Genomic DNA, 17,072 nt, shown 5'->3' with positions numbered 1-17,072 from the left:
CTTCAACAAAAGGAGGTCAGAACTGCACACAATACTACAGGTGTGGTCTCAGCAAGGCCCTTTACAATTGCAGCAAGAGATCTCTGCTTCTGTAATTACCTCCTGTCCTTTGAATGCCTACATATCATTTGCCTCTTCATCGCCTGCTGTACCTGCATGTTGACTTTCTGCCACTGGTGCACAAGGATACCTCCCCTTTTCTGAATAGCAATAGAATGGGAAAACAAGGTCTTACTGTTTTTTGCCACCAAAGTGAATATTTTCACATTTATCTACATTATATTTCAGCTGCCATACATTTGCCCTCTTACTCAGCTTGGCCAAATCACAATGAAGCATATCTACATCCTCTTCACAGAGATGATACTAAGGGTGAACTTAGTAGAGATATTACATTTAACTGGGGAAATTAAATGTATCATAAATAGTTGGAGTAAAAGGAGTGGATTTGTCAAGCATGACTTCCCTTTCATAAATTCATGCTGACTCTGTCCAATCCTGTCACTGGTTTACCAAGTGGTCTGCTATTAAATATTTTACAGTAGCCTCTCATTTTCCACATGATTTACATCAGGTTAGCCAACCTAGAATTCCTTTTTCTCTCTTTACCTTCACTTTTAAAATAGAAGCAAAGTGATGGAGAAACTTAGCAGGTCTGGCAGCATCTGTGTGCAAGAAACAGAGTTAATATTTTGAGACTAGCATCATTCTTAGAACCTTTCCCCACCCAAAAGTGGGGTTATATTAGTTACTCTCCAAAACAACAGGAATGGTTCCAGAATCTTGAAAGCAGACCGCCAACGTATCTTTTACTTAGAGGGTCCTTCAGTACTGAAGCGTAGATTGCCTGGTCTGGTGATTCATCAACCTTTAGTCCCTTTCCTCAACACCATTTCCCTATTAACACTGATATTCCTCAATTCCTCCCTTTCACTAGACTAAGCATTCCCCAATATTTCTGGGGCATTTTTTGTACCCTCCTTCGTGAAGCAATGTAACGTCCCCTGTTTCTAACATACCAGTTATCAGATCTGACCTTTCCTTTGCAGAATCAGAAATGAACAGCAAAGAATGAAGCCACTATGCCACACTACAATGTCACCCAAGTCCCTTTCCATACACTTTACCTTGGTCAATCCATGACAATACAGATCTTGGTTACAATAGTAACTTTCCAAATGAAGATTAATACTACCCCTCCAAAATGTTTTCTCCAAATCATTTGCTGACTAGATTTTGATACTAACTATAGCTCTTTTGCACATTGTAATTTGGGGTCTACTTTTGATTTTCCCAGTCACACAAGTACTGCCCAGAAGCAGAGAATTTATGAGCCCTTCAAATTTCGAACACCAGCACCAGCACCACTCAAATAAAATACTATCCAGTGTTCTGAAATTACACTTACCATCTCATCCAACAACTGCTCAGCACTTAAAAAAGAAATCTTGAAGTTGGTACAGACGAGCTTTCCATAAAAGCCTCTTTGTAAGGAATCTTCTCGACTGAATTTCACTACCGTGTTTGCCTCGCAGATTACAATTTCTCCTGTCATACAGGAAAGGGAAAAGAAGAGCAGAGAGGGGAGAAAAAAGGGACAACTGATCAAATAAAGTATTCATAACAGGCATTTGAAACATGAATGCAGGTTTGGCCTTCCACCACATCTCTCAACCTTCGTTCAACCACAGTCCCTCATCCAATCTAAAACTCCCTCAGCACTGTTAAGGTCTTGGAATCTTTCTGAAAGAGGGGGCTGTTGGGATCCATTATTAAGGTTAGGCAGTGTAAGAAACTTTATTGTTAGGTAGTGCTCACGTAAGGTAGTATTAGCAAGTCTGGAACTTGTTAGCTTCACTAGACAACAGTAAGCCATTATGTTACACTAAGAACAGACTGAAAAGCTGATGGCATAGCCTGAAGAGGCCCCCGGGAGGGTGAGAGATAACAGGACATTGGAGCCGTGTCTAAATGCATGTAGCTCAAACTGAGGTAATAGAATGTTATCAGGTGAGAACCAATGACATACCAAAATTCTGCATTTTACCAAATAAGGATGTAACTCTGGAATGTGAGAGAACAAAAGGATAGACAAATTAAATATATAGTCAGAACGCGCCTTCTCCAGTGAGCTAGACACCTCACTGTACTGTGTACGATTCTCTCTCATTAAACCTGTTTATACTTTTAATCAGACCCGGTGTCTCTCTCCTCCAAACGAACACGGGGACAGAAGTCCGGTCCCAACAGAGATGGTGACCCCGCCGCGCGAGGGAGTAGAGACACGCCTGTTGGCAGGGATTGAGAGCTTGCCGGACGGCCGGCCACTCCTAATCGAGCCCTTTATACAAAAGATCTCCAGTAGGGGTTTGAATACACTAAATTCTTATTTTGTTTAGCGTCTCACAACTCTTTGCCAACCGAAATTCTGGGCTTGTCAGCCCGAGAGAGAATCGAACCGTTTTGTTTTATAGTAACGAAAGTCTCTGGGTCAAGGATTGAAAGTCCTAGAGATGAGTAAGTAGAGTGAACCGGTGATCAAGAGTGGTGAGTCATTTTTGGATGCAGCACTGCGAAGTTTTGGTGAAGAGATAGTTTTGGGGTAAAGCGGATACTTCCCCTGCGCTTTGGACTGGGTTGGGGTAAAGCGTATGCTTCCCCCCGCGCTGACGAATTTGGGTAAAGCGTATGCTTCCCCCCGCGCTGACGAATTTGGGGTAAAGTGTATACTTCCCCTGACCAGAGGACAGTGTTGACTGGAACAGGCTTTGTCAGGAGTCGAATTACAAGGATTTGAGAACCCAATTTCTGGACCGTATTTCAGTAGCCAGCCTGTCCCACAATATAATGGAAGTATTTAATAGGGGCTCACGAACCCCGACGCACATAAGTTGAATTCCTAGAGTAGGGGGGCATTGGGCAAGGAGAGAGAGACAAAGACAGAGGACAGGGGACAGAGACAGACACAGAGTTACGGACAGAGCGACTGTGTGTGCGTGTGTGTGTGAGAGGTAGTCTGTTTATGAGAAAGATAGAGTCTCTGGGTGTGTAAAAATCTGTGTGTGTATAAGTATTCCTGTGTTTGTAAACGTCTGTGAGAAAAAGAGTTTCTATGTGTGGAAGTCTGTGAAAAAGTCTGTATTGTTGCCGAGAGAGAGAGAGACTTGCAAAAGGCTGCTCAACTAACAGGCAGTTTAACACTTTGTGCTCTGGCTTGAGTTCATCTGTTTGATAGTGATTGAATGTTTAAGTCTTGTCACCTAGGGTGTAAGTCCCGGGACTGTTTTGGATGTGATTGTTATGGTTGTTTAACATGATTTAGATGCATCTGTTTGTTTGGTGATTGAATTCTTGTTTTTGTTTCTAGAGCTTGAGTTCCGGGACTGCTGTTTAAAGTGATTTCTTTTATGTGAACTTAACATGATTTTTTAAGGCTAATAACTTCTGTTCTTTTATGAGTCATGACTCCCTAACTACTTTTCTTACTAACCTCTTATTTTTACATAAAAGCAATATATGAAGGACAGTCGAAGTTTCGTTCGACAGTGGGTAGTTGTAAAAACGAAAACTTCCACGGTTATTATCTGTGACCTTGGATTCGACCATTGTGCATGCGTTAGAAGTTTTTAAACTTGAATTGACAAATTGTTGTAAGACAGCTCTGATTATTTTTACGACCTAAAGTATTATAATTGAGAAATGATTGGTCAGGAGTACATAAGAAAACTAATTTTGGATCTAAATTAGGGTACTAAATCTGGACGATTACAGTGGATTTCAAAATTGGGAACTGTATGCATTTTACATTTTAAATATTAAACACTAAATAAATGGACGTAAATATATAAATATGTTTACAAGTTAGGAACAGGTCTTAAACTTAGTCAAGCATGAATTGATAAATTGGTGTTTGAGCATATGGGAAGATAGGAACATTGGAAAATTTCTTAAAAGAAAGAAACAGGGAAGAACATAACGACTTGTCCCCTTTGGAAGTGTTGATAGGGGACAAGGAGATTGGGTTTGTGTGTGACCCCCTCACCAGTGGGGAGGTCGGAACATTTAAAAGGAAATGACGGTCCTGGTTGAGAATCCGATAGGATTGTCAGAACAAGTTAATTTATTTTTGAGGCCCAGTCTGTATTTGTGGGCTGAGTTAATGTCTATTTTGAATATACTATTTACTGTGGGAGAAAGGAGACTTATATGGGGATGCTGGATAGGGAAAGATACGGAAGATAGAAGGGTGAAGTGGGATAAAACCATTAAATGAAGTGTTAGGAAGGGCACAGAAAGTGTTTGTAAAGAGAGAAAGGACGAGTGACAGGAGTAGTACGCGTAAATGATGGTAGCTGCGGTTGATGAGGTAATTAGGAGAAGAATGCAACCAAAAGTGAACAACCGGAGCAGTGAGTGATAGAATGTAGGGCAGAGAAGAAAGGGGATAGGGAGAGACAAGGAGGAGCATTTGATAGAGAGTTTGAGCGACAGGGGAGAGACGAAGGTCTCCACAGGCAGGATGCCATTACTGTGGAAGGACATCTGATACTGAAACAAGATTGGTGGCTCAGGATTTTGAAGGGAGGCGCACACAGGGAGACAGTGTTAGAGAGGCCACGGAAGAAGGGATAACAGATGGACAGGGGACACCACATGGGAATGAACGCGATGTGGGCAACCCGGTCAGCCGAGAGGATGCCATTATGCATCTTATTGAGTTACAGGACCGCGCAAGTGCGGCCGAGAAAGGTGAGTGGGAGAGCAAGGGGGCGGTGGCCCAGACGATTTGTGTGGGGACGTCGCAGCATCAACTATGGAGGTCGACAGGCGGAGAGGTAGTGGCGCCCTGGTCCCTGCTCCCTACACTATTTGCTGAACTCCATCGGCCGACGCATGTGGCACTGACTAAGGTCCTCCTGGCAGTGCGGGTTCATTGGTGGGCTCCCAAGCTACGGGAACAATTGGAAAATCTGAGAGCAAAGTGTAAGATTTGCAACGAGCATAACGCTCGCAGAGCTCTCCCTCACCCACTACTTACTTTCCCAACGCCCCTCGGCCCGTGGCAGGAAATTTGCATGGACTTCACTGACATGGGGGCCAAGTGGCGCACGCCAGACCACTACAGGTTCCTCCTGGTGATTGTGGACCGTTTTTCCCGGTGGGTGGAGGCGACGCCAAAGGAGGAGGATGGGGAGGTAGTGGCCAACTGGCTGCGAAATGAGTTGATCCCCAGACATGGGGTGCCCAGACTCGTTTGTACCGATAACGGCACCCACTTTAAGAACGAACACCTAGCCCGTGTGGAGGCGGCGCTGGGAATAAGCCATAGATTTGGCAGTGTATACCATCCAGAAAGCCAGGGCTCAGTTGAGCGGGCGAATAGGACCCTGAAGGACAAGATAGCGAAGGTCCTGGCGGGTACCTCCATGACTTGGGTACAAGCACTGCCCCTGGCTCTTATGTCCATGCGCCAGGAGAAGTGCGGAGACACTTTCCTTTCCCCTCATGAGATTCTGACCGGTAGACCCATGCCCGGACCTCGCTTATCACCCCGGTGGGAGGACACCTGGGACTTCATGAACCAGGGCATGACCCAGTACATGCAGGTCTTGCGCGAGATGGTTAGGGTAGTCAGGCAACAGGTGATCGATGCTCTGGAAAAGGAGACTAGTTCGACGGCACTGCTCTCAGTGGGGGAGGAAGTTTACCTCCGACACCCAGGCAGGACGTCCTGGAGTGAGCAGAGGTGGCAAGGGCCATTCCGAGTCACCGAAGTGGCTAACAGCACCCTGAAGGTGGACAGGGAGGGGGACAATAACTGGCACCACTTTTCACACTGTTCCAGATCTCCAAAAGGACAATCACTGGCGGAGGGTGCTCCCGGAGAGGAGACGGAGAGTGGTGGTGATGATGTCTGAACCAAGGCGGACTGGTCATCTTCTCATAGGGCTGGGTCTGTGCTTTGCGGTACGACTCTCCGTGCAGGACCCTTGTAACTCGAACTATCAACCGAGCCCTTACAGGCAAGGATGACCACCTTTCTTCGCCCCCACCTTATCAAGCTGTACAGCAGGAGTGCGCAGGCGCTCCCTGTGCGACAGTTGGCATGGCCGAATTTGAGATGGAGGGGGACCTCCCACCCCCATGTTACGACTTTTGAGTGCTTATGTCTGTTATGTATTATTTCACTGCTTCTCGTGCCTTAACGATTGTATGCGAACTGGAGAGGCGCCTAGAGTAGGGATTTTTTGCGACGCGGATTGCTTTGTGAAGTTGTATGCTGCTTAGGGACTCCTATCCCCTATAACTATGTCTCCCTAGAGTCAGACAAGCCGGGTTAAGCTAATTGGTCGGTCTTGCAAAGGAGCGACGGAGGGGTGCTCACCGACCATCCGGGTCCTGACTGCTGCGCGCGAACTGCTGTATTTTGTGTGGCCTCTTTCGAGGCCAAGGGAGGGAGTGTTGGGATCCATTATTAAGGTTAGGCAGTGTAAGAAACTTTATTGTTAGGTAGTGCTCACGTAAGGTAGTATTAGCAAGTCTGGAACTTGTTAGCTTCACTAGACAACAGTAAGCCATTATGTTACACTAAGAACAGACTGAAAAGCTGATGGCATAGCCTGAAGAGGCCCCCGGGAGGGTGAGAGATAACAGGACATTGGAGCCGTGTCTAAATGCACGTAGCTCAAACTGAGGTAATAGAATGTTATCAGGTGAGAACCAATGACATACCAAAATTCTGCATTTTACCAAATAAGGATGTAACTCTGGAATGTGAGAGAACAAAAGGATAGACAAATTAAAAATATAGTCAGAACGCGCCTTCTCCAGTGAGCTAGACACCTCACTGTACTGTGTACGATTCTCTCTCATTAAACCTGTTTATACTTTTAATCAGACCCGGTGTCTCTCTCCTCCAAACGAACACGGGGACAGAAGTCCGGTCCCAACAGGGCCTAGAACCAGACAGACATACTCAAGCTAATACCCAACAAGTCCATGACTGTTTATACTTCACATGAGCCTCTCCCGTTTCCTTTTCTACCCTACAATCGTAACCTTATGTCCCCTCACGTGAAGGAGGAGTTTCCTCTCAAAGTCCATCCTTGGTACTCATGTCAATCAATCTTTGCAGAAGAAAATTCCATATTCTCACCAGTGGTCAGGTACAAAAAAATCCTTCAGAGTTCTTGAATCCTAAATTGAATGCCAGATTGTGTATGGCAACTTTTGTGGAATCCCTCATGTAGCAAACTCCCAAGAAATTTCCCAAAAGAAGTGAAGACTCTGCTGAGTAATTCCTCATCAGGACCCTCCTCACCGATGAAAGTACCCATTCAGAAAAAACAAATAATTCGAAGGGTCCCATTACAGTCAAGTAAATAGTTACCCAGGGGAAAATACCCAGTCCATCTCCCAAGTAACTGCTCAAATTAATCCCATAACATCTTTAGTTCAGTAGCTCCTGTTAACTGTCTGAATGTCTCCCTCTTCACAGAGGCTGCCAGACCAGAGTACTCCAGCACTTTTTCCTCCGCCTGACTTTGACTCATTGGCCCAAGGATGACCTTTCATGTTAAATGTCCAGAAGTTGGGTATCAGTAATATTATGGTTCCTGTTTTTGATGTCCTTATTAGATGCAAACAAAAAGCTTGCAAAATATTTAGTCAAATCAGCTGCAGCTGGAAAATATAATTTGTCTAGTTTAAAAATGTTGTGTGAACAAAATAACGCAAAACAGTTTCGTTTTTGCTAAACCAAAGTTAGCTTCAATTGGTCATTAATAGATTGCTGCAGTCAAGTGAAGAATTCAGCACAGGAGTGTTTGTTTGAGTAAACCTGTGGCATGATCATTTAAATTCTTTAAAAAATTGTTTGCCACTAGGGTGCAGTAAACACTAACGATAAATATTAAAAATCAAGTGTAAATTCACTTTCTTGGTGTAGCAAGGATAAGAGCTCATGGCAGGAAGAACAAAATAAGCCGATGTTCATAAATGACAGCACACTCAGTGGCCTAATCACGAAGTGTATCTTCCAAAAACAACCAACAGTGAAAACCCTTGACTAATCTTCTGTCCAACACTTGAAAAGGAAACTAGGCTTTTAATGCACAAATCTTTTAAAAGAAAATGTTTAAGTTACCTGGTAGTAACTGTGGCTTCAGCTCATCGTTAACATTTTCTTTTTTAATTTCCTGGAATAAAAAGAGAGACTTTCAATCATGGATTCAGTTAAAACATCTTAAAGAACATAATGATCTAGAGTGAAAGGAAAATTAGATCTAGGTGAAGTCAGTCACACGGTATGGAAACAGACCCTTCAATCCAACTCTTACACGCTAACCAGATATCCCAATCTGACATTTGCCAGCATTTCACCCATATCCCTCCAAAGCTTTCCTATTCACATACCCATCCAGATGACTTAAAATGTTGTAATTGTACCAGCCTCCACTTCCTCTGGCAGCTCATTCCATACATGCACCACTCTCTGCGTGAAGTTGCCTCTTGGGTCCCTTTCAGATCTTTCCCTTCACCTTAAAACTACACCCTCTAGTTTTGGACTCCAACATTCTAGGAAAAAGACCTGAACTGCAGTGAATATAATTGTAACCAACCCAATCTCTCTTCATAGGTCAGTCCTTTCATCCCAGGAAACAAACAAACAGTCTCGACAACCTTTGTTGCATTTCTTCTGTAACCAGATCATCCTTCCTTTGATAAGGTGACCAAAATTGCACACAATCCTCCAAGGGTGGTCTCCCAAAGGCTCTGTACAATCACAGCATGACATCCTTGTTTCTGTTGATGAATCGTCATTCTCCTCCTCTAACACTCTTCCTCTTTTCCTGAATAGTTTTCATCTCCTCCGTTTAGTTACTGATGCTGCCTGACCAGTTGGAAAATTTCTCTTTCTTTATTCTCATCGCATCACCTCACAGTGATAGCGAATTACACGGAATGCGTGTGTCAAACGGTGCATTACCCAAAATTACTTAGAAACTAATTTTGCAAAAGCACTGGGAACAGTCTCTCAAATATACCCAGATAGAAACTCATCAGCTTTCACTCAAAACATGGATGGTTGAATTCTTTCTGCAAGAGATAAAAGGCAAAAAACAATTTCTAGCCTTTGAATATTACCTGTTCTGTGGTATCTTGGTAGGTAGGACTATTTAAAAAAAACAGAAATTGGAGAACATCCGGAAATAATGGAAATGAGAACAGCATGAGTTGAGTAAAGGTGAGAATCTAATTAAAAAGTTCAGTAGTTTATATAGAGATAATTGTTACCTGATCATGACTCCAGACTAGAATCTAATAGAAGGGTTTATAGATATAGAATAAACGTCCAGAATATAAACATAATTCAGATTATAGATGCAATATGTGTTCAAATTACAAGTCTACAGTGTGAACAATAATATGGTAAATATTACAAACTTAATGTTTGGGATCGCATCATGCTGTTCCCAATGTCAACATCAATAACCATTCTTGGTCAACCTTTATGGGAAGTACAAATGGGCATTTTCCAAATTACGGAAGAGGAATGTCAGAGAAAAGAATATAACATTTTATTTCCAAAATGTCTGACAAATTTTCCCAAAGATATTGATTTCTTTCTACAGGATGACCTTGATGACACTGAAAAGAAATGTGTCTTAAGAATGGGTTAACCTAAATAAGATGCAAGAACAAAAAAAGGCCATTCAGCCTATCCAGTCTGTTCCACCAGTCAGAGATTGTGACTGATCGGGTAATCTTCAACTCCCCTTTCTCGCTTTGTCCCCATAATCCTTAATTTAAAAATGATCAAAATTTGTTCACCTTAAAATATTTCTAATGACCCAGCCTCTTTAGTCAACAATTCCACAGCTCTATTACCCTCAGAAGAAATGCCTCCTCATCACTATCTTAAATGTAAGAAATTTGAGATTAAGCCCAATGGATGTTGTGGCCCCTCATGGAGATGCAATCTTTCCATGCCTACCTCGTCAAGGCCTCATCAAGTTAGATAGTCTCGGAGTACAGGCCCAACTTACTCCATCTCTTCATAAAACACTTTTTCACATTTAAATCAACCTAGCTTAGGTTTTCTGGACGGTCTTCAATACCAATCTCCCCTGCTGAACACACTGATTTTTTGCAATCTTTGCATTAGTTTAAACAAACCTGTACTAGAAGCTAGTCTCACTCAAAATACCACTGGAATTTCTGTTAATTTTGCTCAGGATTAGCAATGCTTAGTTTTTGCAATAAATTGATTTTCAGCTGTATTAATCAAACTACATCAAGTCCCACACATCGAGGGTCCTACTGTTTGCTTTGGTTCATGATTGTGTAGTGCTGTCAAACCAAATCATTTTGAACAAAGTGACAGTGATAACCAGCAGCTTTAAGTCGAGGGAAATTCACAATCATAGTTTCAAACCAAAATTTTCCCGGTACACTCATAACTTCAATGTCAGCAGCACTGGTGTTTATATTACAGAAGACCTGTGTATAGCTCAAACCACCAGCACATTAAAAAATACTTTACTTCATAAAAACAAGTCATATTTTTGTGTCAACATTTAACATTAAAACAGTTCACGCTTTCATTAAATAAATTGTGCAAACATTCCTACTGAATTGCTCCTGCACACTACGGCCATGGTATTGCAGTGAAACATGAATTTTAGTTTCTTCAATTCTGTCTTCGAGTTATCAAAACTTGAACAGCTTGAATGCCCCCAACATATCTAGCCAGCTTCAGGTACAGGATGACAATTGCTTAACCATTAATTATACTACAGGATAAGGATTCTATGTGACCATGAGTTCAAATCTCACCATGAGATGTTGTGAAATTGATCACTGTGGCAGGTAGTTTTAACACTGTTTCAAACAAGTCAACTTTGTTCTTAAATGTTCTTCCAGGGAAAGCCTGTCACTAATTTGGTTTACATTTCGGTTCAAAGTAGTTCACTCGCCAAAAGTATCTCATGTTCACAATAAGAGCCCTGTTCTCTGCAAACAGAAAGAACGTGTCTATGCAGCACAACTTTGCAACTAAGACAAAGCTCGGGGCAGTGCCATTCCCTGGTGCATTAGTTAAGGCATTGCCACTGAGAGAGTAGAGATTTGTCAGGTTTGAAATTAAACAAAAGCTTGGCAGTTAAAAGTACTCTCTGGTGTATTATCCATGCCAAAATCTGTCATAGAATTCACTTGATCAGCACCAAGCACCCACTTTGCATGCAACCTAAACCATTGATTCCTTTAAGATTTTGTACTCTTGCTATTCCGTTCTGAGGAATCCAAGGCCAAAAGCTTTGACAGCATCTTTCAGCATATTTTCTAATAAAAGAGGCTACTTACTTCCTAATAAAATTTCCATCGACAAAAATACAAGTCATCTAACCAGTGGATTCAGTCTACACAAAAGAGAAGCAGTTGTGCCAAATTACATCATTTCTGCTACCATTTTGGGCTGTGGGAGAACTACTACTTTTTTGGGACCTTTGCCAATTATTTACTTCTCTTTTTAAGAGTAACAAAAACTGGAAATGCTGGTCGTGTAAAGGAAGGAAGGAAGTTTTAAAAATTGCAAGAAAACCAAAAATGTAAAAATGCACTCACTGATCTAAGTGAATGTAGTAATCATGAGTCTCATGGTGAACAATCAGTTCACCAAAACAGAGGGGAGAAAAATATGGTCAGAGACAACTCTCTCTTCCTCATCAAGTAATGTTGCAGGACTTGAAATATTGGGTTGGGAAACCACCGAACTGTTTTATGGCAAAAGATACAAAGGCACTATAAGGACTTCCTAAAATAAAATGCATAACAGGTTCGGTCTCAGAATGCACTGAATGTGATGAAAGCTGATAATTAGACTATCAAGGTTTTTTTTTAAAAATAAAGAAAAGGCACTGGAGAATTATCTGAAGAAAAATTAACAGCACGACAGAAAAGAGTAAATCAGCTGACTCTGCCATGAAAAGAGCCAGCAAGGTTATCAGTCAAATGGTAACCTTCTGTGCAGTAACAATACTATGACATATTAATACATTTAGACAGAAATACACGAGAAATATGATAGTTCCATAAATAGACTCCCTCAATGCTGGACAAGAGAGTCACCTAGTTTCAGGAGATAAAATTAGAAATTAGCATTTGAAGGATGCTACAAACTGAGCAGAAGGAAATCACTATTCCTATTACTTAATTCCTTACAAATTTCTTTAGCAGTCTCATCAATATTTGAGTAATTAAAAGCATCTCCAAAGTAGTCACTAATTAAACTGAAATTAAGCAGTCTTGAAAAGTTAATGGAAAGGTTATTCAGAGATTAATTTGAAGAAGGAGTGGACCATCTGAATATGGAAAACAAAACACTGGGATTATTTACAAAATATTCACATGTTCTTGCCTTTCAGCTAATTTTCCAAAACAAAACTAAATGCTATTGTTTGTAGTGAGGAAAGTGTAAAGAGGCTTCAAGGGAATATGGGCTGGCTGAGCAAGTGAGCAAGAACATGGGAGCTGGAAAATAACACGAAAAATCTGAAGTTATACACATTGGTAGGAAGAATGGAGGCGGAGCGTATTTTTGTTTTAAAAAGGAACATCAAAATGTTCCCAACCTCTCAAAAGGGACATAAATCACTGACAACTAACATGGTGTCGGAAGGCAAAGACAATATTGGCCTTTATTGTAAGAGAATTTGAATACAGGAGTAAAGAGGTCTTGTTTTGATTGTAAAGAACTTTGAGACTGTTTCGTCACCCTGTTCAAGGCAGACTATGCTTACCCAACCTATATACTGCTGAAGCCAGGTGCTAACTCACAGACCACTCCTCCTAATGCCCCCTCAACCACAACCTCACCTCCCATCACCAAACCATCATCTCCCAGACCATCCACAACCACATCGCCTCTTTGGGGGGGGGGGGGGGGGGGGGGGAGCTCCCATGCAGAGCCTCCAACCTCATCGTCCATGAACCACACACTGCCCAATTCTACCTCCTACCAAACATCCACAAACCCGACTTCCCCTATCGACCCATTGTCTCAGCTGAAAATGTGTTGCTGGAAAAGTACAGCAGGTCAGGCAGCATCCAAGGAACAGGAAATTCGACATTTCGGGCATAAGCCCTTCATCAGGATGATTCCTGATAAAGGGCTTATGCCCAAAACGTCGAATTTCCTGTTCCTTGGATGCTGCCTGACCTGCTGTACTTTTCCAGCAACACATTTTCAGCTCTGATCTCCAGCATCTGCAGTCCTCACTTTTTCCTCGACCCATTGTCTCAGCCTGCTCCTGCCCCACTGAACTCATCTCTGCATAACTTGATACTGTCCTGTCCCCTTTAGTCCAGGAACTCACCACCTACATTCAGGACACCACCCACATCCTCCAATCCAAGACTTGCATTCCCCTGGCCCCCATGCCTTTTCACCATGGACACCCACATCTATCCACCAAGATGAAGGCCTCCCAGCTTTCAGTTTCTTCCTCTCACACCGTCCCAAACAGTACCATTCCACTCACACCCTGGTCCACCTGGCTGAACTGGGCCTCACCTTTTACAGCTTCTCCTTCCAAATCCCCGACTTCCTCCCAACCAAAGGGGTATCCGTGGGTGCTCGCATGGGCCCCAGCTACACCTGCCTCTTTTTCAGGTACATGGAACAGTTCATCTTCCGCAGATGCACCAGCACCATTCCCCACCTTTTCCTCCACTACATGAATGACTATCGGCTCTACCTCATGCGCCCACGAGGAGGTTAAACAGTTCAACTTCACCAACACCATTCAGCTGGACCTCAAATTCACTGAACCACCTTGGACACCTCCCTCCCCTTCCTGGACCTCTCCAACTCTATCCCCAGCAACTGACTAACAACAGACATCTACTACAAACCCATTGACTCCCACAGCTACCTAAACTACACCACCTCTCACCCTGCCTCCTGTAAAAACACCATCCCTTATTCCCAATTCCTCTGCCTCTGCTGAATCTGTTCCCAAGATGACCGATTCCACTTTAGAAAATCCCAGACAGCCGCCTCCTTCAAAGATTGCAATTTCCCCTCATGTGGTCAACGATGCCCTTCAGGCCATCTCCTCCACTGCTCGCACCTCTACCCTTGAACCCCTACCCTCCCAACATAACAAGGATAGAAAAATGCTTGGCAAGAAGGATTAGGGTACGATAGACATGGAGACTGTTGTTGCGAGTGATGCATAAACGTGTTCCTCTGAGACAGGTAAGAAGGAGTAAGATAAAGGAACCTTGGATGATGAGAGCGGAGGAGCTTCTCGTCAAAAGAAAGGCGGCAGCTTATGTAAGGTGGAGGAAGCAGGGTCTTGCTCAGCTCTAGAGGATTACAGGCAGGCGAGGAAGGAGCTCAAAAATGGTCTGAGGAGAGCCAGGAGGGGGCATGAGAAAGGCTTGGCAGAACGGATTAGGGAGAACACAAAGGCATTTTTCTCTTATTCCTCACATAAGTGTATGATCAAAGAAAGAGTAGAGCCGATCAGGGGTAGCATAGGGAACTTGCGTATCGAGTCTGAGGAGGTAGAAGCCCTAATGAGTTTTTTGTTTCTGTCTTTACTAAAGACAAGGACCTTGTAGTGAATGAAACCATTGAGGAGCAGGTAAGCATGCTGGAACAGATAGAGATTGAGGAAGCTGATGTGCTGAAAATTTTGACAAACATTAAGATTGACAAGTCGCTAGGGCCAGACCAGATTTGTCCTCGGCTGCTTTGGAGAGTGAGAAATGTGAATGCTTCACCGCTTGCGAAGATTTTTGCACTCTCGCTCTCCACCGGAGTCGTACCTGAGGATTGGAGGGAGGCAAATGTAATTCCTCTCTTCAAGAAAGGAAATAGGGAAATCCCCAGCAATTACAGACCAGTCAGTCTCACGTCTGTCATCTAAGGTGTTAGAAAGGATTCTGAGGGATAGGACTTATGACCATCTGGAAGAGCATGGCTTGATTAAATGCAGTCAGCACAGCTTTGAGAGGGGGAGGTCATGCCTCACAAACCTTATTGAGTTCTTTGAGGATGTTACTAGACAAGTTGACGAGGGTAGAGTGGTGGATGTGGTGTATATGGCCTTCAGCAAGGCATTTGATAAGGTTCCCCATGGTAGGCTCGTTCAGAAGGTCAGGAGGAATGGGATACAGGGAAATTTAGCTGTCTGGATACAGAATTGGCTGGTCGACAGAAGACAGTGAGTGGTAGTGGAAGGAAAATATTCTGCCTAGAAGTCAGTGGCGAGTGATGTTCCACAGGGCTCTGTTCTTGGGCCTCTACTGTTTGTAATTTTTATTAATGACTTGGATGAGAAGATTGAAGGATGGGTTAGCAAGTTTGCAGACAACACAAAGGTTGGAGGTGTCGTTGACAGTATAGAGGAATGTTGTAGGCTGCAGCGTGACATTGGCAGGATGCAGAGATGGGCTGAGAGGTGGCAGATGGAGTTCAACCTGGATAAACACGAAGTGATGCATTTTGAAAGGTCGAACTTGAAATTTGAGAATAGGATTAAAGACAGGATTCTTGGCAGCGTGGAGGCACAGCGGGATCTTGGTGTGCAGGTACATAGTTCCCTTAAAATTGCCACTCAAGTGGACAGGGTTGTTAAGAAAGCATATGGTGTTTTGGCTTTCATTAACAGGCGGAGATCTTCTTGCAGCTCTATAAAACTTTGGTTAGACCACACTTGAAATATTGTGTCCAGTTCTGGTCGCCCTATTATGGGAAAGATGTGGATGCTTTGGAGAGGGTTCAGAGGAGGTTTACCAGGATGCTGCCTGAATGGAGGGCTTATCTTATGAAGAGAGGTTGACTGAGCTTGGACTTTTTTCATTGAAAAAAAGGAAGAGAGGAGACCTAATTGAGACGTACAAGATAATGAGAGGCATAGATAGAGTTGATAGCCAGAGACTTTTTCCCAGGGCAGAAATTGTTAACACGAGGGGTCATAGTTTTAAACTGTTTGGCGGAAAGTATAGAGGGGATGTCAGAGGCAGGTTCTTTACACAGTTGTGGGAGCATGAAATGCATTGCCAGCAGCAGTTGTGGAAGCAAGGTCATTGGGGATATTTAAGAGACTGCTGGACATGCATATGGTCACAGAAATTTGAGGGTTCGTACATTAGGCTTACCTTACATAAGGATCAATGGTCGGCACAACATTGTGGACTGAAGGGCCTGTTCTGTGCTGTACTGTTCTATGTAACAAATTAACTCATTTATTCAAAGAGAGGGGCAGAATAGAGAAACTGTAAAACCAGGTTAGCTTAATGTGTCGCAGGGCATGTGCGAAAAGCTATTAGTAAAGAAGTTATTGCAGAGCATTTGGATAAGGTAATCATACAAAATCAACATTGATGATGAAATCATGTTTGAGCAATATATTATGTTTCTTTGAGGTAGCAACAAGTGTTCTGAATGAAGGAAATGCATAAATGTACTGTACATAATTTTTAGACGGCATTTATGAAATACTGCATGAAAAGAGACTGTCGATAAGGCAAAGTCATGCTGTAGGCAACAGCTTATTGACATGGATAGAATATTAGCTGACCATCAAGAGGAGGCTAGCCATAAATGGATCTTTTTCCAGGTTGACAAGATGTAACAGGTAGTGTGCTATCGAGATTGGGGCTGGAACTGCAATTGTTTACAATTTACATAAATTATGTAATAAGGAGGGACAGATGATATCATTGTGCCATTAGAAAATTTGGCAAAGATAGGTTTGCAAGTTAGTTAAGAGGACAAAACCTGTCCATATTATTTTGGGCAAAGATCTGATGTACATAGTCTATGGTAGGAAAATGTGAAATTGTCCAGTTTGGGAGGAAGAATAAAACAAAACTAATTTAAAAATGAAGAAAATTAATTTATTGCAATAAAAATGGAATACAAATATAGTAATGTCATGGTTTAGTCCAACAGGTTTATTTGGAAGTACTAGCTTTCAAAGTGCTGCTCCTTCATCTGGTTAGTGCGGCAGGATCATAAGACAGATTTTATAGCAAAAGGTTACAGACTTATGAAT

At 42.7% G+C, this 17,072-nt stretch overlaps 1 protein-coding gene across 2 annotated transcripts in view; it reads right to left on the bottom strand.

Annotated features, from left to right (window-relative positions):
* mtmr12 (myotubularin related protein 12) overlaps window positions 1-17,072 on the bottom strand; it is an 84,981-nt gene that overhangs the window by 58,266 nt on the left and 9,643 nt on the right. For both annotated transcript variants that reach the window (XM_060856376.1, XM_060856459.1), the window contains exons 2-3: window positions 8,147-8,198; window positions 1,409-1,548 (exon numbers count right to left, since the gene is read on the bottom strand). In XM_060856376.1, coding sequence (XP_060712359.1) covers window positions 1,409-1,548; window positions 8,147-8,198 — 192 coding nt within the window. The remainder of the gene's footprint in view (window positions 1-1,408; window positions 1,549-8,146; window positions 8,199-17,072) is intronic.

The sequence above is a fragment of the Hemiscyllium ocellatum genome, chromosome 1, assembly GCF_020745735.1.
Source record: "Hemiscyllium ocellatum isolate sHemOce1 chromosome 1, sHemOce1.pat.X.cur, whole genome shotgun sequence".
Taxonomy (NCBI): domain Eukaryota; kingdom Metazoa; phylum Chordata; class Chondrichthyes; order Orectolobiformes; family Hemiscylliidae; genus Hemiscyllium; species Hemiscyllium ocellatum.
The sequence above is the reverse complement of the archived record's forward strand: the minus strand, read 5'-3'. Positions and strand labels throughout refer to the sequence as shown.